Source organism: Triturus cristatus, chromosome 12 (genome assembly GCF_964204655.1).
Source record: "Triturus cristatus chromosome 12, aTriCri1.1, whole genome shotgun sequence".
NCBI classification, from domain to species: domain Eukaryota; kingdom Metazoa; phylum Chordata; class Amphibia; order Caudata; family Salamandridae; genus Triturus; species Triturus cristatus.
In genome coordinates, this window is record NC_140595.1 from 685,900,015 (window position 1) to 685,920,022 (window position 20,008).

Genomic DNA, 20,008 nt, shown 5'->3' on the forward strand with positions numbered 1-20,008 from the left:
CTCTCTCTTGTTGGGAACCAGGAACTTGGAGGGAGGGTTGAATTACGTAAAACACAAATGATGACAGAGATGATGTTAAAGGACCTGTTGGGAAAGCGGAGCCGTAGACTGGAGTTGCACCATCCGGTTTTTCGCGGGTTGAGGGAAGGGTGGTCAGCTGTGGTGAATTCTTGCGTGCAGGAAGGAGCCGGTGGTTTGTTGTGGAGAGGGAGGGAGGTGGGAGCGTCAGTCCCTGATAAGGTGTCCTGGGAGTGGCTGCTCGTCTCTGGTGGGTGTGTCGTGGACGGGCTGGTCTGCCGTTCTCGCTTCCCCTAAATTCCCTTGCTGGCACCGGCGGGGTTCTTCTGGTATTTAATCCGCGTCCCGGCTGCTGCCGCTCACCCGTTTTATAATCGCTGACCCCGGTAGATTCTTTTGGTGCTGGCTTTACCCCCTGAGTGCTTGTGCTGTTCTGTGCAATTTCTACTGATTTTGTGTTTATTCGTTTTTTTATTTCGGTGTGCGCACTGGGCTAGCACGCCTGTTCCGAAGTTTGGATGCCAGTTCTGTAACCGTGGTGCATGCTCTGGACTCATAGGTGTCGGTCCTGGGCTCCGGCTGTTAAGATTTAACTAACGCTCTCTGCTGGTTCTCATCATCTGGTGCCGGTTCAGACATCTCGGCTGGCTTACTTCTGGTTCTGTTTGATAGTAGCAGTTCTTGAATCGATGACGATTGCCGACTGACAGTCCTTGGTGTGTGATTCTAACGCCGTTCTAGGCGCACAGTATCTGTTCAAAGCTTCTGTTTTCATTCTTGACGCTTTATTTGGGTTCTGGGTCCCTGCTGTTGTCTCTGGTCTCCTGGTGACGGTTCTAGACTCCTGGTGCTCTTTCTGAACCCCCCCCCCCCCCTCTCTCCTACTTGCTGGTTCTGGTCAGTCGTTGTCCTTCTGTCCCGGTTCCACTTTTGAACTCTTGGTCCTGCTTACAGGGTCAGGGTTCTGGACTTCCAGTTCTGAGATTGGGACTCTGTTGATTTCGGGATGTTTTGGTACCGGGTCACCGTCAGCACCGGCACCTCTGAGTATTCTGGAACCAATAACTACATCTACCTGGTTCTGGTTGGAGAACACGGCCGCTCGGAGAGGACCCTGCTGGACCGGCCTGGACTCGACTTCTGCCGAGGGGCGGTGAGTACCTCATGGGGGGTGTTGAGATAAAGAGGCTACAATAGTTGCAGGTGGGGAGAGGAAGTAGCGTAACGGCCAAAGCTGCTGTTTTCAGAAGTGGGAAACCAGGTTCGAGTCTCGGTGTCGGCTCCGCATCCTGTGATTCTGGGCAAATCTCACTACCTACTAAAAACAAGCATTTGTAAATAAATGAAATATTTCTCGCCTATATGGTAATTAGGGTTCCTGGTTTTATTTATCCATATTTATTTTTGAGCCATTTTATCTGTATTTATCCATATTTATTTTCAGTTTTGTGTATAAGTTGTAAAACTGAACATTTCCATATTTCTTTAACTGATCGACCTGCACTCATACTTTGATGTCTGTCGTGATTTCGCTATGTACGCTGCCAAATATCACTTAACACTATATCTACTAAATATTAGCATTATATCGCACATGTATGTTGATATCACTGTTCCCAAGAAGGTGCACACAGCACATCCAGTGGGAGTGTTCGCGTCGCTCCTTTTAACAAGCGAGCGGCGCGAAAGACGGGTGTTAACTGGCAGGGGGAGCGGCAGGAAAGTCTCGGGCCCCTTCTTTTGTATGCAGAGCCCGGCTGCGGTGCCTACTGTGTGCTTTTGTTAAATATTCATGTTAATTTCAGGGCCATCAGGAGCTGCGATTAACATGAATACTTTAACAAAGCACACACTCGGCCCACAGCCGTGCTCATGTAACAAAAGAAATTCAGCAAGTTTACAAACAGGGCGTCTAAAGTTCTGAATTTCTCTTCTTAACAGAGGCAGAGCTGGGCTTCAGGGTGATTGTCGGACTTTGTTAAAGATTTCAGGTTAATTGCAGCTCCAGACGGGCGCTTTGATTAACCAGAAATCTTTAACAAAGTCCCACAATCACCCCTCAGCTGCGCTCTATTAAGAAAAGAAATTCATCAACTCTACAAACACGGTGTGTAAAACACACGTCGTGTTTGTAGACTTGCTGAATTTCTCTTCTTAATAGAGCGCAGCTGAGGGGTGATTTACACTTTTCTGGTCTGGGCAGAGTAGCCACCCGAATTGTATTTTCCTGTTTCTGTCATTGCATCCAGATATATGATACAAGTAACATCATGCACAGGGCTTTAAGTGGGATGACAAAACTGGGGGGGGGGGGGTCTCGCAAAGGGGGTGGCCAGTGTAATCAAGGGCTTAGCTTTAACACACACAAGCTAAAAATCTGTACTTTAACATAGTGCACCGCCCGACTTGTATTTTGCTGTTTCTGTCATTGCATCCAGATATGATACAAGTAGTAACATTATACCTACAAGTCAGGACTATTAGCTTTGTCAATGGTGGTTAGTTGCATAAGATAAATAAGCAGCAGCTATGGCTTGTATATAATATTGAAAAAGCTTGAATTTAAAGCCCTGGTGACACCAGGACAATGTTGCTGTGCATGAGTTTCAAAAAAAGAAGGGAAATCCAGAGAGAAAATGACTCTCTTTAAAGGATTTCCCTTCCCCCTACAAGGCTCACCTGGCATGATGTCATGCCCTAATTTCTCTTCTAGTGAGAAGTGAGCGCTGTGAGCAGCGCACATCGATGTGCCCGCTGTCACTGCAGTCTGAAAAAAAAATGGACCAACTGTGCCAGGGCAAAAAGCAGAGCCCGCTAGAGACCCGGTTTGAGGCCCCCTTTAAACAAGCATTGGCATAGCCAATAGGTCTCGCCTTTGGGACCTTATAAGTGTTTAGCCATGCAACAGTTGATGTTGCTGCACCAAGGATATTGTGCTGGATAACTATAAGGTCCCAAAGGCGAGACCTATTGGCTATGCCAATGCTTGTTTCGTGGAAGACACAGCTTCCCCCAAACGCGTGGGCAGAGCCAAACCCCCTCTCCTGGTGAGGATGGCATAATTGTTGCGCAACAGCTGCGCTGTCGAGGCACACCATTAAAAAAGAAAAGGTGGAAGAGAGACGCCGCCCAACAGCAGCCTCACCACAAGAGTGTACGTCAATCATGCAAAGCCATGCCTCTCACTGTGTATAAATATGGCACAGCATGCTAGCGCTTACCAGCTGAACTGGGCGGGAGGCAAGCAGATGAGACAATACGGCATGGGTCAGTGCTGAAACTTAAAGATAGCCAGCTGCGCATGCGTTTGCTCACCAACAGACACTCACTGATAATTCTTCGACATTTCAGTGCGCTATGCCACTACCGTGCTTTGTTAATGCGATGTGTATATTTATGTAACACAGGTATTGGATCGACAGTAACATCAAACCGCATTTTGTGGCGCCTTCTTTGGATGCTTGAGGGGAGAGGAGTGTTGAATATACGGCACGTACACCTCTAGTGAGATTGACAGACAATGGAAACATAGCACACTTGTTATCTGGTGGGAGCGTGGGAGAAACAGACTTAACGGTCCGGTCAATATGAAGCAGTCCATGCATCTTTTAAACCACTAAATACATCAGACACGTGAGACCAACAGATGCAATGCGACGATTTATCTTTTAATTAAAAAAAGGACTGATTGCTTTGCTTGAGAGAGAGGCTGAGTAATGAGTGAGTTGGGATCTTGTGAGTTATGCCATTGTTTTCAAAAGAGAGTGATTACATTGGTGCATGCTGTGTGCTGAGTCTGGAAAACTCCAAGCAATCTGTAAATATCCCTCCAGTGACCATTTGGGCAAAGACCTTTCCGGTGGCATGACCGTATCAGCGACAGAGGTTATCGACCGCGGACCGAGTTCAAGTTCTAAAATCACCTTGGATTAAAATAAATCTAATTTTAAAGTACAAAATTCGAATTGTTCGCCAGTGCCTGGTCGGTACTGCAGGATCAACCCAGACTGGGACAGAATCAAATACAAGTAATGATCGCCTTAAAGCTAACTGCTTCAGCAGGAGGACCTAAGCCACTGGTCGGTTGTACTAAGATGAATGGCGATGAATGCACCTTACGCGGAGATCTTTATATAATCTGCAGAATCCGAAATTCAATACAAGTATATGAATGAGAGGAGAAGAGATTGAATTGAAAGAGAGGACAACCACAAACGGGGAGAAAGCGAGAGAATGAAAGAGGTTGAGAGAGGGAAACCGAGAAAGTGAGATAGAGACAGAGAACATAGAGGAGAATGATCTAGAGGAGAAAGAGAGAGAAGTCAGTGACAAGAGAAGACGCAAGAAATAAGTACACATATAGTGGGCAAGATAAAGAGAAATACAATTGGAGAAAGGAGCAGAGAGAAGGAGGGGAAGATAGGAGGGGCAGACGGAATAAAAGCACGAGATAGAAATCTAACCAGTAGGAAGCTCGGAAGTGGTTTTCTGTGTGTGCAGCTACTGCGTGCTTCCTGAATTTGTTTGTTGTTCGCAGAGAATGGTAGAGGGAACTCAAGAGAGAGGGGGTTGAGGAGCATGGTTCAGGTGCTGTAAGGCTTAATGAGCCAATACAAAAGCCAGATTGCTCCTGTGCACGTTCACGACGCGCGTAACCGCATGCTGGTGGCTGGGAAAAGCCTTTGGCAGCACTTTGAAAAGCCACTTACTAAATGTCTTGCCTGTGACAGTGCATGCACCGCCCTAGGCTCGACCTAAAAACTGCTTATGCTCAGCACTGGTGAGACCCGGCCCACTTAAAGCCCTGATCATACCTACTATTGACTTTGCAAATCCTCTGGCTGCCTTTCTCTTTCTGTCCCTCTCTTACCAATTTCTCCATTACTCCATTATTGTCATGGCGTGTGTATCCAAATTGCAAATCTGCCTTAAGCCCCCTAACATGGGTTGTATGTGTGGAAATGTACCGTCTTTTCAGTTTTGTAACCAAAAGTTTGGAGTGATATTTGGCGCTGCGCACAAGCGCGGTCTGGTTCCTTGCGCAAATAGCCGTGGCTGCAGCGCACAGAGACCCTACATTGCCGCACACAAAGGAAAAAAATTAGAGGGAGCATTGGTTGACATATGCCATAATTTAAAGACATTTCATCCTGTTTCTCAATTTCCCATGCAGTCCATCCACTCACCTACTGGGCTAAAATTCATAAAAGTCAGCACGGAGACTCACTTAAAAGAAGCACAATTTTCTGTATTTAACCACTTTTAAATCTAAATGCAGACAGAAAACACAGTATTTTCTGTCTGTATCTGCAAAAATCCGTAAAAATGGAAAACAGGGAGCCTTAATAGCAATTAGACTATTTTGTGCCCACGTCCTTCACATTTAGGAAGGGAAAATAAAAATCAATTTTCATCCTTAAATACAAAACCGCATTCCTATAAGAATAATGCTACATGAAAATGTTTGAGTGAGCAGCGCATGCCGAGGGGAAGACCAGCATTGGCTTTTGCCCAGTATCACAGAATGTTGAGCGGATGCCATGACTTGAACCTGCTGCCTATGTTGCGAAATTGCCAATAAAATGTAGTCACGCAGTAGAATGCTGAAGCTTCATGTCAACAGACAGCACGAGAGTGCTCCCGTGCATATCCCTCTGCAAGACGTTTGATGTGCATTTAATTGATATAATCGACAAAATACCTTAAAGGAGCTCAATACGCATAAAGTCTTTGTTTTTTCAACATTCCCTCTAGAAATCTTTGCTAATATCCCACCATGCCAGCCACCCCCTGCAAGTGTAATAAATGTAACCCAGAGAATGCAGCCCGCTGAATCCATGTTTGAGTGAATGTCGCATGTGGGACTTGCCGAGGAGAAAACGAGCATTGGCTTTTACCCAGAATCAAAGAATGTTGAGCGGATACCATGATTCGAGCCTGTTTCCTATGCTGCAAAATCGCCAATAAAATGTACAAGCAGGAAGCTAATCGGAGTTTCATGTCACAACAACGGACCGCATGGGAGCACTCCCGCTGTCTGTAATTAAAACAAGATGGCTGACACTCCTTTAGAATGCAAAATGAAATGCATTCCCATTATGCGTTCCAAAGCCGCGCCAGCCGTCTTGTTCTTTTCCTCCACATATGGCTGGTCGAAGCAAATGTAAGTAAGCAATGGGCTAAGTTGACGTTCTTGTACGCCTTCTCGCTGCGCGGAAGGATCCCGTCAGGCTTTTTTTTTTTTTTTGTAAATGCCATTAAAAACACATTCACTTCAAACATAACATCCAGTTTTAAAAAGGCCTTTGCTGCCACAGCACGGTGTGAACGCCACGAGTGTAGGTAATGCAGCTGGTGCTCATGCAAAGCACTCCAATACCTTGGGGAGGGCACAGACTAGCAGGAAACAATTAAAACAAGATAAAGGCACGCACGTGTGATCAACACAATCGCATATGCCTTTCAAGAAAAGCCTAAACACTCCTGAAAGCACGATCACTAGATCCATCGGACACAGGGGCTGATGGGAGCTGTAGTCTGGAGCAAGCCAGGATGAGATAACTGTCCAGTTTTACAGATTAAAAAGCAAGAATTCAGCGTATGCAGTAGCGGGTGTGTTAAAAGTGAACGATACATCTCTGCTGCACTAGAAACATTGGCCAAAGTGAATAAGAACAAGGGAGAGTGAAACTCTGCAAAACATTTAAAAAATGTTCCCCAAAAGTGGATGAAAACAGTACATGGGCCTCAGGACTCTGATAAGAGCAAACACATGTGGAACAACTGGAAATAGCATGCTACAGCCAACAGAAATGGAGAAAAAGTAAGTGGCAAGCACAGGAGGCAATGAAAAGCAAGTGGGTGGAACGTAAACCCCTTTTAAGATTTATATTGAATACAATAGATTTCACAAGCACAGCACAAGCGATGTGTAGGTGAAACCTAATGAATGTGTCCTTGTTTAATGCAACTGGTGCTCATGTAAAGCGTTCCAATACCTTTTGGGTTGAGTTCCTGCTACATGATATAAAAGCTGCAGAGGTGAGAGTGGAGAGGGTCAAACAAGAGGTAGAATCAAAGGCCGAAGCATAATAAAGTTTTACTACTGTGTGTAGTGAAGCAAAATAGAGGTAAGGTGGGTGGTCTGAGGGGATAAGTTTAGGTTTAGGAAGTGGGGCCTTCAGCAATTTGAATAGGTGCAGCACTGAGGCTGCGATTGCACAACGCATGGTGAGTGCACATTCAAAAACGTTTTGAAGAAGTCGGCACCTGCCCTGCTGAATCTGTTGTGCGGGGAAAGGAAGATTGCACTTGCTGTTTTCTGCAAAGAGGGAAGCTTGTTTTTATACTGCCATGCTGTACCTGTTCTGTGAGGAAGCAAAGCTTGCACTGCTCATACCTGGTTTGTAAGTGTTCTGTGATGGGGTAAGCTGGTGCTGCTGCTTTACTCTCTATGCCACTGGAGTCAAGTTAGCCTGCCTGATAAGGGGTGAAACCCCGAAACTGGTCCCAGCATGCTTGTTTCTGGTCCAGGGAAGACCTGGCCTGCAGTTCGGGCTTGACTGTTTCCATGGGAAGCAGTGTCAAGACTGATTTGCATGTGGCTGGGTTTAAACTGGAAAGGCATCGAGGGCAAAAAAATGATACTTAGGCCGAGATCTCTGTACTGGGGTGAATGTTTGACATTTTTCAGTATTCTGTCCATCAATAGTTTTTTGCATTTGCACCTGTGAGTGGGATGGGTATGCCCAGACGTGGGTCCCGTGCTCTCGATGCCACTGGTGTCAAGCTAGCCTGGCTGATGAGGAGTGAAACCCTAAAAATAGTTCCAGGATGCTTGTCTCTAGTCCAGGGATGTCCTGGCCTGGCAGTTTGGGCTGGATTGTTCCCATGGGAAGCAGGGTCCAAACTAATTTGCATACGTCTGGGTTTAAACTGGAATGGCACGGGGACCAAAAAATGATAGATTTTGGCCCAGATCTCTGTACTTGGGTGAATGTTTGACATTGTTCAATATTCTGTTGATCAATTGTTCTTCTTGCTGCTTTACTCGAGTCTGTCCTCTGATGGACAGAAGCATACAATGTTTCTACCCCAAGTTCAAGTAGTTCATTGCATAGTCAATTAAAACCGTTGCAATACACAAAATATGTTCAATTATAAAACTATCATGTACATATATAAAACTCAATCCTTCATGTTGCTTATATCTAAAAACCATGCCAAAATAGCTTGCTAATTTTGAGCAGATGTAGCAGCAGAAGTAACTTATCAGTTTTATTAGCCTAAATTATATATACGAAGTGTCCTCAGGCCCCTTGCACAGTTGCATATATTTTTTCTGGCTAGGTTCATAATGTCTGCATTTCTGGCATTTTGCTTCCGCACACTCTCAAATACTTTACTGTTCTGCAGTTCAATTGTGGATCACTAGGTGCAAAACATGCCATAAGAGCTTGCCTCTTGGTGCGAATCCCTCGTTGAATGAAAAGTTGCTTCAGCAATTTCTTTCGTTCTTTTATGAGTTCTTTACAGGAGCATAGTAAATGCAGCATGTCTTCCCGAGCCGATCCACATAAGCGGCACACGGAGCCTGCTTTGTTGCGAAGTCAGGGAGGGAGATGCTGTACGCAGGGGAGCAGTCCAAATCTGTATTTCATAAAAGCAATTTTTATGTTTTTGCCATATCCCAGGTTAAAATAGGCTTGGGCGCCCGGCTTTGTATATGTATTCAGGGTCATCCATCCTTGGGCTCTCTTTGAAAGTGTGGCCTTGTCCTCCAGCCATGAGAGGAGTTTCACTGTCTTCCACACATTTTTTAAAGGTTAGGGTGGTTGTCGGTGTTTCCCAAAGTTGGTTTAGCCCCAATTTATGTAGACTGCTATGAAGATATTCCGCAGCTGGTAATGTGGCGTGCGATTGTAACTCCTTCCACAGCTGTTCCTTTAGCGTTCGGCTTTTCGCACTTTGTCCCATGCAGTGACAAAGGCCCCTTGTCTAGCAAATGATTGTTTCAAAACGCCAAACTCAAGTATGATTTGCGCTGGTGAAGTGTATTTCGGCAGCCCAAAAATGACCCTATATGCTGTTGTTACTGTGGCATCTAGTATTTTCGCGTACCTGCCTTTCTGTGCCTCGCTACCGTAGGTGATTGTTGGCAAGAGTTTTGCCCGAACCACCTCAACGAGCGGCAGGATCGATGGGCCAGTTCATTTAGAGTTTAATGTTTTAAGGGAGATTGCTAATGCTAGACCTTTGTGCCTTATGCTATTCTTCTGTGCCACAAAGCGGCCGCCTGTATCCAGCTTCACACCAAGATATTTGTATTCTGTTGTGTCCTCGATTCTGGTGTATCCCCCGAACCAGGCAGCAGTTTGCCTTTTTTCCCCGACTATCATTGTTCTCGTTTTATTCATGTTAATCTTTAGATCATTTGCTTGGGAGAAGTCCCGCGTTGTATTTAAGAGATGTTGTAGCCCTACTTTTGTTTTGCTGATCAGGACTATGTCATCTGCATAGAGGAGACAGGGTAGTGAGATGTCTCCTAATTTCGGGGCATGTGAATTACAACTGGTTAGCAGCGGGTCTAGATCAGCTATATATAGATTAAAAAGAGTGGGTGCAAGAACTCAACCCTGTTTCAACCCTTTTTCCGTGGGTATGCGCCTCGACAGGTACTTTCCATTGCTCAGCATCACCTGTAGCCACGTATTCGTGTGCAGGTTTATTATCAAATTGAGTAGGGGCTGTGGCAACCCCCAGCTGTGCAATTTGGACCAGAGTCTGATGCGATTGACATGATCAAAAGCAGCCTTGTAATCAATGAAGCATGGGTGTAGAGACGTCCGTGTAGCCTCGGCCTTGTCCATAAGCATAGCCATGCTTATTATAGTTATTGTCCCGACTGATTTTGCGAAGCCGGTCTGTTGTAGGGGAATTGCGGATTTCTCTTCCACCCATGCCTGGAGGTAACAACAAACTGGCAAAACATTTAGCTTCATTTTCTTATAGTGCCACTAGTCGGTAATTTTGTGGTTCCGACTTCTCACCAGATTTGTGGATGGGGAAATAATTGAACCTCTCCATGAACTAGGCAACATATTCAACGTTCTAATTTCTCTGAAGAGAGGGTCCAGTGCTTCTGCCCAGGAGATTGCCTCCTGTTTTGTATAGTACTGGTGGTATTCCATTTGGGCCGGGAGCACCTTCTCTTCTTCCCTTTCCTATCTGCCGTTTGATGGCTCCTATATGGTTAGTTCGGAAGTCCTCAATTGGTAAATCTGACCCTGATTTCCCAGAGTCGGCAAGACTGTTTTCGGCCCAGGCCTTGAGTGTCGTTTGGCAGTCTGCTTCATTTTGGCATGCTTGACACTGCTTGCTGCGTTTGGTACCTTGGTGGAAATGGGACCTGAGGTAATTTGCCCAGACTTCCTCTGAAATGTTTGAGGAGATACTGTTGTGATTGTTATGGATAAATCGAGTTATAGTGCTCCAAAATCTGGTGCTGTTATTGTGTTTGACATCGACATATAGATTGGCCCAGAGATCTTCCTCCATAGCTCTATTCGGTTTGGGGTTTGATCTTAGTCGCATATGATTCCATCACTGATAGGAAGTTTTTCCATTTCTCAACTTCGCCATCTCCGACCCTCGCAGCGAAATGTTGTTTTGCAGTTTCCAGCATCTCGCTGCCTGCGGCTATTTTGAATTTAATTCTTCTTAGGTTAATGGTGGCAGTTAATCCTTGAGACCCCCGGCAGCGTTCGAATGTTGGAGTTACTGTTCTCAGTTCTATTTCTTGTGGCCGATGATCAATATCGCCTTTATTACCCAGCTGAAACGATGCAATTTGTTGGAAGAGGCCTTGGGAGACAAAAGTGTAGTCCGGAATTGAGCTTGTTTTTGTGGAGCTGTATGTTGTTACAAGAGGGTTATCTTCGGCTAATCTGCCATTTAGAGCCCTCAAATTGAGATGTTCCAAGTCCTCCAAGGTCGTTTGTCCTATCTTGGTTTGTTTGCACGCTTGAAGTTTTCCTTCCAATTTACGTTTTGCAGAATCACTTCTTCGTCCAAGGAGGAGCCCATTAGATTATGGTTTAAGTCCCCGGTTAAGATGAGATCAGTTGTAGGACCCTCTCTTATACAAGTTTCCACAGAATTGCACATTTCCTTTACTAGTTTGGTTTTGTATTTCGGTTGAATATACACATTTATTATCATGTTGGTGTCCCTTTTTGTTTATCGGTGATGACGAGAAGGATACAATGACTGCTAGTGTTGATTGTATTGTGGGGCCAAAGACTCAAGCAAAATGAGCAATTTTATTTGCCACGTATGTGACCAGCCCTCCTTGCAAATGGCCATATTTTGCCCCCCCTGACGGCATTTGTATAGAAGCGCAAAAAACCTTGGTGATGAGGTAGGGCTAATGCCCACGTTTCTAATAGTGTCACAATGTTGAAGGTCCTAACATAGGTGACAAATTCTAAATAAGCTAATTTGTTAGCAAGGCCATTTACATTCCAGGAGCAGATCCGTACTATCCCCTTTATATTTGCTGTGTATAGCGGGCGAGGATCGCGTCAATCTTTTGTGGTGTTCATGATTCTCAGGATCCATCTTGTCTTCTTCCCAAGCTTGCAGTATAAAGGGATCATTACAGCTTCTTAGTTCCTCTGGTTGATGCCTCTTATCCGTATTACAGTGCCCTGTGGCTCCTCTCAGCACTGATGTAGTTGGTCTAAAAGCAGCCGTCTCAGGTCCCCTTGGGGGTGCCCGGTTTAACAGATCCGGATATCCTGGTTTGAAATACGGGGCGATGGTTATCACCCAGGACTTTAGAATATCACTTTCTGAGAGTATTTTATGTGCTATTATTGGAGAGGTCCATGTTGCTCTTGTTTTTTCGCCTGCCATTAAGTTCCTGCAATTGATGCATTCTATTGACTCCAAGTCTGTCATTTTTATATCTGCCAATGATGTTATGTGAGATAATAACCGCAGTATGTTGCCTCGGTTCAAAATGTCGTGCCTCCCTTTCGAGGTGTATTCAGGTATGAACCATGTTGCATTTGTTTCCCTTGCCCCTGCCCGGTTAGAGACGTCTTTTTGGTTTTTTGAGTCGGGCCAGCTATCCTCATTTTGTGGGCATTGGTTTCCTTCTGTAGGGCCTATATTTTCTTGCCGTTTTGGGCACTGGCTGGTTTGAATTTGTTTTTGAGGTATCAAAAAGTCTTTGGCAGTTGTTTGTGAGGCTATTGTGTTTGTGAGCAGGAGCTGGCTGTTCCCGTGTGTTCTCTCCTTCCCTTTTGGCTGTGTGTTCGCAGAGGGGGGATATCCAGATTCCCCTGATTTGTGTTTCTCCCCACGGCGATCTTGTCGTTTGCAAGTAATGCTCAGGGGTTATCGAAGTGTCTGGAATCCTGGTTTATCTCTGTAGTTTGGGTTCTCATCCCTTTTTCTCCTTCAGTTCTGGTTTTAATTTAATTTGCAATGGGGTTTCCAACTGAATGAAACTGGGAAGGGTTGGCTCCCGCATCCTCCCGTGTGTCCTCAAGTGAACTGTTTTATTGCTTTCTGCTTGGTGGATCTTGGGAACCGCTAGACATGTTTGCAATGCTTAGTATTGATTGCTTCTAGTGTAGAAATGTTCTGTTGCGTTATCCCTTCATGCACTGGCATTGTCCCAATAGACTCTTGCTTTGTCCCTTCTTGCGCTGATGATGCCCCAAAGAGTCGTAGAAATCCATTCCTGGTGAGGCTTTGTTTCTGATTCCGACCTTCTTGTTTTTGTGCACGTCTTTGTTTTGCATTTAATTTCAGTTCCCCTTTCGCTGCCTCTGCCTGTTGTGGCGTGTGGCTATGGCTAGGAGAAAGTCCTGTTATTTGTTTGCTATAGTCAATTTTGGTATTAATATCTGATTGTTTAATTAGAGTTGGTGTTTGCTCCTTGTTGGCGGGCACAGGCTGGTAAATTACTGTATCTTCCAAGTAACTAAACAGGGTTTGCCCTTTTGTAGGCTCTATGTGGGCGTTCTTTGATGCCTTTTTGACTTGTGCACATAAGTCCGTCAGCATTGATGGAAGGGTTGCTAGTTTGTCCACAATTGGGCTGCAGCCACATGTTCGATGATTGACTGACGTGTGATCCTGGGTACTCTGCAGCATCGTGTTCAAATTTCCCAACTTGCCATCAGTTGATACCACATAGAATGCCAGGGTGTTCAGTAGGGATAATTGCAAATCCATTTAGTCGTTCTGATATTTCAGGGCCTCTACCAGGAGTGGTACAGTTTTAAGCAAGCTTGTCCAAGCGTCCCCATGGTCAGTTCCTTGCACATCCTCTTTGAGATACAGCCTCACTGGTGGTTTTGCTAACATTGTCTGTTTTTTGTATATCTCCTTGGTTGGCTCCAGATTCCTCAAATGTGCGAGTGGACAGCTCATGCAGCCCCTCTGCTGTCCCCTTACACCCATCCATTTTTGGGTTTTCTGGGGATCCGCTCCTGTGCGTGTCCCCCCCCCCCCCCCCCCGATCAGCTGACACGAGTGCCTCCCACTCGTCCTTATCTAGGTATGAGTGTTGATCCAGTTCTTCTAGTTCATCCAGCATGCTGGTTTGGGGCATCACTGGTTTGCGTTGGGGGTGTGTTAAGACCAAACGTACTTCATGTTCTCGGCCCAGCTTGTCCCTTGGGTTTTCGGATGGTCCCCCCTATTGCCTTCAGATCTTCCGTATTATCTTCCAGGTTGCCCTCTGGAGGGTCCGATTTAATTCCCAACCGTAGGTTTACTGTTGAATTGTCTAACTCGCAGATAGTTAGTGGCTCTAATGATACGCAATTTCCCCTGTCGTTTTTGTGTTGGTTGATAGGCCTAGGCATTGTAACCATAGTGGTGTTTTGTACATTTGCAGGGATACAGTTGCCAGAGGCTTCAATATTGTTTGCCCGTTCTTCCCTTGCACCATTAAACTCAGTCTTGTTTCCCTCGTCTTTTGGGGAAGCTTGTAACGCCTCTGAGAGCAATTCATTGAGCTTTTTCTCCAGGGTTTTAAGGTTCCAACTGACGGTGGGTGCTGGGCCATATAAAGTTATTATTGAGCTATCCGACACTTGCCTTTACCCCTTTCCTCCTTGGGCGGTAGACCCTTCAATCCTTTCCTCCTTGCATCTGTCCTCTTGGCGAGAGGGCAGGAGTGGTGTTTGAAGGCCTGCAAGTGCCGTGGGGCAGGAAAGCAGGGTGTCACCTGCGTTTTTTTTTTTTTTAAAAAGCTGAATTTAGTGTCGATTTTAGGCTGGAATAGGCGACATTTTTACGTTTTGGTCACCGGTGTGAAGTTGCTTAGCCTCATTGAGTCTGGTGATATTTCAATTACGGTGCCTTCGTCCTGCATTGCCGGTCTGGTCTTAACCTGCGGTTCGCCCTCTGTGGCTTCAAGTGTTTTCTACTTCCTTTTCCGCTTAATTGTATTGCTTGAGTTGTTGCTAGTGTTGCTTGTTCTACTAGCGGATTTAGACCCCCTGCGCACGCGCTCTGATCTCATGCTTTCAGTTCTATAAGGTCTTTTTGAGCTGTTTTTCTTTAGGGTTTTTATAGTCTACTGCGGTTGTGCTGCCTATGCTAACAGTGCTTACTTTAATTGCTTGCCTTACAAGGTGGTGTTGACTGTGGCGTCGTCTTTCTCCTCCACTCTGCTGCTCACAATCATGTGAGGTATCGGTAGGAAGGACCACAAGTGTCAGCGAGACAGCAGGGGCACGACGCTGCAGCAGCAGTCCGGCGTCCTTCCTGCTCGTGGGTCCCCGCTCACTGCAGCATACAAAACCCAGGCACCCAAGTACCACCGCACCGCTCCGCTCCTCCGGCGTACCAATGCTCAAGCGCTGGGAAAGCAAGCAGTCTGCGGCCCCTGCCGCGGTGAACAAAACTTTTGCGGCTCCCACCGCGGCTACCAGCACCTGCCGCGCTGATCGTACCTTCCTTTGCTCTGCTCCGCTCCACGCCGGGCAGCACCACTGCGGCACAGAGAAGCCTTGGGTGAGGGAGGGTGGGGGGGTGAAGGGGCCCGTCTGTGGCTTCCGGGCGGCCGATGCACAGCCTGCTCGCCCTCGCCCTCCTCACAGCTCCTTGCTCCTTACTCCTTACTCTGCTCTGCTCCTCGCCGGCCAGCAAAACGTGGACTGGAACTCAGACCCAAGATGTGCTTCTTCAATGAAGAAGGGCTCTTTCCACTGATGTTGCCCAATCTTATGAAAAATTAAATGCACTTGCATAACATGCCCTTTGAATCAGGGACTGTTTCACAACATTTGATGTGAGATACCAAGCCATTTAGTCCTGAGGAAGGCACCTGACCACACACAGGAAATATTTGAGAATCTAAACATAGAGACAGAAAAGAGAAGTAGTGTCCGTTGCTCAACCCTCCTGTTTTGAATGTTGAAGAAGGGAGACGCCAATAAAAACATTTTTAGCTGACAAGAAAGCAATTTTACTGTCTGTCTGGATTTAACAAAGGAGAAGATAAATTTTGACTTGAGGGACATCATCCCACCTAAACTAGGGAACCCATAACTAGGAAACAGTACCACCAGTGTACATTAGAACTCTTGGATGATTCCCAGGGCTGCGTGTGGAACCTGTTGATGAAGCATAACACACTAAGTGAGGATTAATCTTCCTAAGTGAGTACATGAAATAAGAGTAATTCCATCTGTGGTATGTCGGTTTTATCCAGGGCTGTTGTACTTCTTGTATGTTCATGTCTGTTCACGGAGAGCATTTAGCAGTCCTTTAACTCCTCTTACTCCCTCTTTAGTGTGTTTGCAATCTGTATTCTGTATGTGTGATACATGTGATGGCCCACCTGTGACCCGACTTTTACTCATTCTGTGTTTTCGGGAAAGTTGCCCTGCTACTTCCCATGTTGTACCTTTTGGTGTTATATGAAGCTCAGTATTTATCTTTCCACTACGCAAAAGACGATAGGCTTTGCATTGTCAAGGCTTGTTTTAATGTATGATGTAAATGAAAGAGTGAACCCTCACAAAATATGAGAGCAGAATTTACTTTTGGTTTAATGTGTAAACAAGCAGTTTTTTTTTATGAATTAGATGCCTTTCTAAAAATGTAAAACACAGCTGGCAAGTTATTAGCTTAATGGCATGCATAACATTTTGGGCAAATTATCGCACAGGAGCCAATAGCACTTTGCATGCTGGGGTTTTGAGGTCATAATACCAGCGTTCCACCTGAAACTATATGCCACACAATTCAACATTCTGTTGGATGAAAAGCCAGGAATGGCAGATGGTATCTGCAGGGCAATGAGAATGTTGCAGCAGCAGAGGGCCAAATAATGCAACAAACTTATGCAGCTATGAAAGCCAAATTATGCTGCATAATGCAGCACAATCTGTAGCATTATTTCTTTATTTTGTTCATTTAAGCAACCATTTGGTGTGTTTGGGCAAATCTCATTACTATCAGTTTATCACCTGAATACAGCAATCCGCACCTGAAAGGTGACCGGTTAAACTCTGGAAAGGATCTGCCACAGCTTACAATTACATGTAGCGCATTTTGTTTAATAACTTTTAATTCACTTGAGCTAGAAAAAAAATGTTCTTTTTGATGAAAGCTTCCAATCACGCAGCAGATGACTAACTATGTGGAAAATAACAGAAATCAGTGATTATACGGTTACCGATGCTGCTGAAGAAATGCATAATTCCAGTGGTCCTGATTATATGTCCTAGAGCCAGTAGGCTGACTTCTGAACTGCAAAATAAAATTTAGTTACTGGTTTTCTGCCTTTTTTTAGGTCGAGCCTATAGCGGCAGTGCACATGCGCTGCTCGCTTTTCGAGGCATGCAGTATTCCGTATGGAGTGGAAGCTCTTCCCACACTCTGCCCATCTTTTTCATTGGCTTGTGTCTGTCTTTTCTAAATGCTGCCTTCCGATTGGTTTATAGGCTGTTAGTCCCTTCTTATGACGGCCATGTCGTCATGTGTATCCTTCCATGGCAACTGGCCCCCTTACTTCGAGTGTTGCATGGTATATGTTATTTACATTGTGAGCACTATTTTCGCCGCTGCGTCCATAGCCCCGAGAGCCGGTCTTCTCCCGTAGCCATGTCGGTGTGCTGTGTGCGACCCCTAGCGCTCCGTGCCCTGTGCTTCCACGGCCGGTGCTCATCTCTCGCCCTACAGTGCCCCAGGGTGTCCTGCCATGGTCCATCCCACACATGCACACACTATTCCAATCACAGACAGATGCACAAGGAGAGTAGGAGACTCACAGGGTTGTACTCCCACACAGACACATTCCAAACACACAATTGCACTCACACTCCCCCGTGCTCGTTTTCAGCAGGTGCTTACCTGTGATAAATAAAAAAGGTATATACATTAGCTGAAAAAAAGAAGAAACGTTTGTGTGCAGAAAAAAACAGTGTAAATCCCCGGCAAACATAATCTGCATTGTGAAGTAGTGGGCGGGGAGATCGCAAGAGCTCCGGCTTATCCGAGTCTCTCAGACGTCATTACCCTCTGCCTTGTCCTAAACGGCGCAACAGCCCATTAGATGAAGAAAGTGCATGCGTAAAGCAGCTGTGCGTCTACTGTCGCGTCTGATGTGTCTACCTCACAACGGTTGCATTGGACATGGTTTATTCCCGTAAAACACACTTATCACCCATACTCTGACGTGCAGACTAGTGAAAGAGTCGGTGCTTTCGGGAACAGTTGTTACAGAAAACACAATACATTTTCTGAACAATTTCTACCAATACACTGGTGAGTGCCCTGCGCACATCTATAACAAGCATTGAAAATGCAATAGGTCTTGCCTTTGAGTAAGTTAAAGCCATTTGCTTTGCTAATGGCACTGTATAACAAAGCAAATGGCTTTAACTTAATGAAAGGCGAGACCTATTGCATTTTTAATGCTTGTTTACCTTGTCTTCTCCTCCCTTGTTTGTCCTGGCACTTCTCATGACACTCCTAGTTTCTGAATAGCCATTATCCCAGCCTGTACCATGTCCATGTGCCCATTGCACCGCTGTTCCCATTGTTTGCCCCTTTCTCAGGGCTCGCATCTCTGTTGTTTTTCACTATCTGCAGCTGTCTCTCACTGGTTTTCTGTGTATCCGTTTGAAAGCTACTCTGCATGTACCCAGCTCATAGTGGTGTGTTCAATATTTTATAGTGGTTGGTGTCCATCGGACAGTTGCCTTACCTCTGCCCATCACAGTGTCTCTGACATGGGGTTCAGTTTGACTGCGGCTTCTGGCTGTAATACTTCTGCAGTGGGTCTGCTGCAAGAATCTCTCAGGAAATCAGCCTGCCTCTGTTTTCCGAATCCTTGCGCTCCTGCCTCCCTCACCACTTCATTTTACCACAACAAACGTCTCTACCACTTCAGCCCCTTCACCCCCCAACTCGAAGTCATATGGCCAGACAGGACCGCTCCAAGTGTTGTCCAGATTGGAGGGCGCACGCTTCCTACATAAGGAGTTTGCACATTTTGTGGAATTTTTTTGAACTTGTGTTTGCTATTTTCTTTGTCCCACACACTGATCACTCGGGTCAGCGTGTGTAGAGGTGCCGCGAGGCGGGTGCCTCTGAAGGCCGGGAGGGTCTGTTGGGAGTCTGTCAGGGGCCACCAGGCTCTGTCCGAGCAACACAGCCGTGAGATTGTTGGTGCTATTGAAAGGCTGGTGGGGCTTGGAGACACTCCACCCCGGACCTGCTACTGGCTTTCTCCCAGCGGCAGAACGGCTCAGTGAGCTGGGCAGCTGCTGATGACGTGTGCACCTTGCGTGGCATAGACTCAAATAAAGAGCGCTTCAGTGGCGCAGCGAGGTCGCCCGAAGGCACAGAGCATCAAAATGTGCAACAGAGATCCAGATATACTGACCGTGAACACCCACGCTTTCCAAGGCATTTTAAACAAGCAATGAAGTGTGTGCGAACAAGCAACAGAGGTGAGTATGCAGCAGCTACACAGCTTCATTCATCTCAAGGCACAAACTCTACTGAGTGTCGGCATCAGATCTCTGTGCCTTCCAAAAATAAAATGCAGCTATATGTGGTGTAAAGAAAAAAAAGTAAACAATGGCGAGCCTGTTCGGAAACTGGAGCCTGTGTAAGGGGAGGGATGCATGGATTGGAGAGAGGCAGGCTGTACTGTGCAGAGTTTAGCAGCCATGTTGGGAAAGAGACTACCAAGAGATCTGTAGCACAAGCAGCGGGAGGAGTTGGGGCACACGTGTACATGAAGGAGGACGCGGTTTCAGATTGATCTTCTGCGAGGGAGGGCTATATTTTAATTGATTAGCTTTCGTTATGACCTCATGCCGTAGTGAGAATGTGAGGGGAGACGTTTGAACAGGATTCCACTCGGGAAACAAGTACCTCTTGTTTGCTTTCTGGTTAAACAGCAATACAAAGCAGGCGAGAATAAAAATATTTGAATTTATTGCCCAGTCCGCACCTAACCGAAGCAAACAACTGGGATTACATCAAGGTGCGTGAACGGCAAACACCTTTTCTTTCTCCAGATTAAGGGCCTCGTTCATGTGATGTCTCCCGCCTGCTCATCTGCAGCTTGAGTGTCATGTGGTTTACGGGGATATTTAAGTGTGCAGGAGAGTCTGAGGTTACTGAAAAATAAAAATAAAAAAAACATAAAACCGGGCGCCGTGGTAGGCAGCGCGGCGCCGATGCAGCGGAAACATAAAAAAAAAGCCAATTGCGATCCTACCGAGAAGCAGCACAATTGCTCCAGATCCCGGTCAGCCCCTCGCGCCGCCCTGCGGGGCCGCGTGTCCCGCTCAAGCCTAACTGGTCCAGGGTGCGCCGCCCAGGGAAATCCCTTTCTCCTGCGGCTAGTAGATCATCGCGGGACAAGCAGGACATCATACAGCATATCCGATCCCTGGAGGGGGGCTCATCGCCAGTGGGATCGCAGGAGTCCGCCCCCAAA

The 20,008-nt window shown here is 46.1% G+C and overlaps 1 protein-coding gene across 1 annotated transcript in view; it reads left to right on the top strand.

Moving 5' to 3' along the window:
* Positions 1-379: 379 nt before the first annotated feature.
* Positions 380-20,008, top strand: part of LOC146780092 (polyunsaturated fatty acid lipoxygenase ALOX12-like) — a 193,821-nt gene continuing 174,192 nt past the window's right edge. Inside the window, exon 1 of the mRNA XM_085638369.1 lies at positions 380-1,171. Within this exon, the coding sequence (XP_085494495.1) occupies positions 1,025-1,171 (147 nt within the window). The 5' untranslated portion in view covers positions 380-1,024. The remainder of the gene's footprint in view (positions 1,172-20,008) is intronic.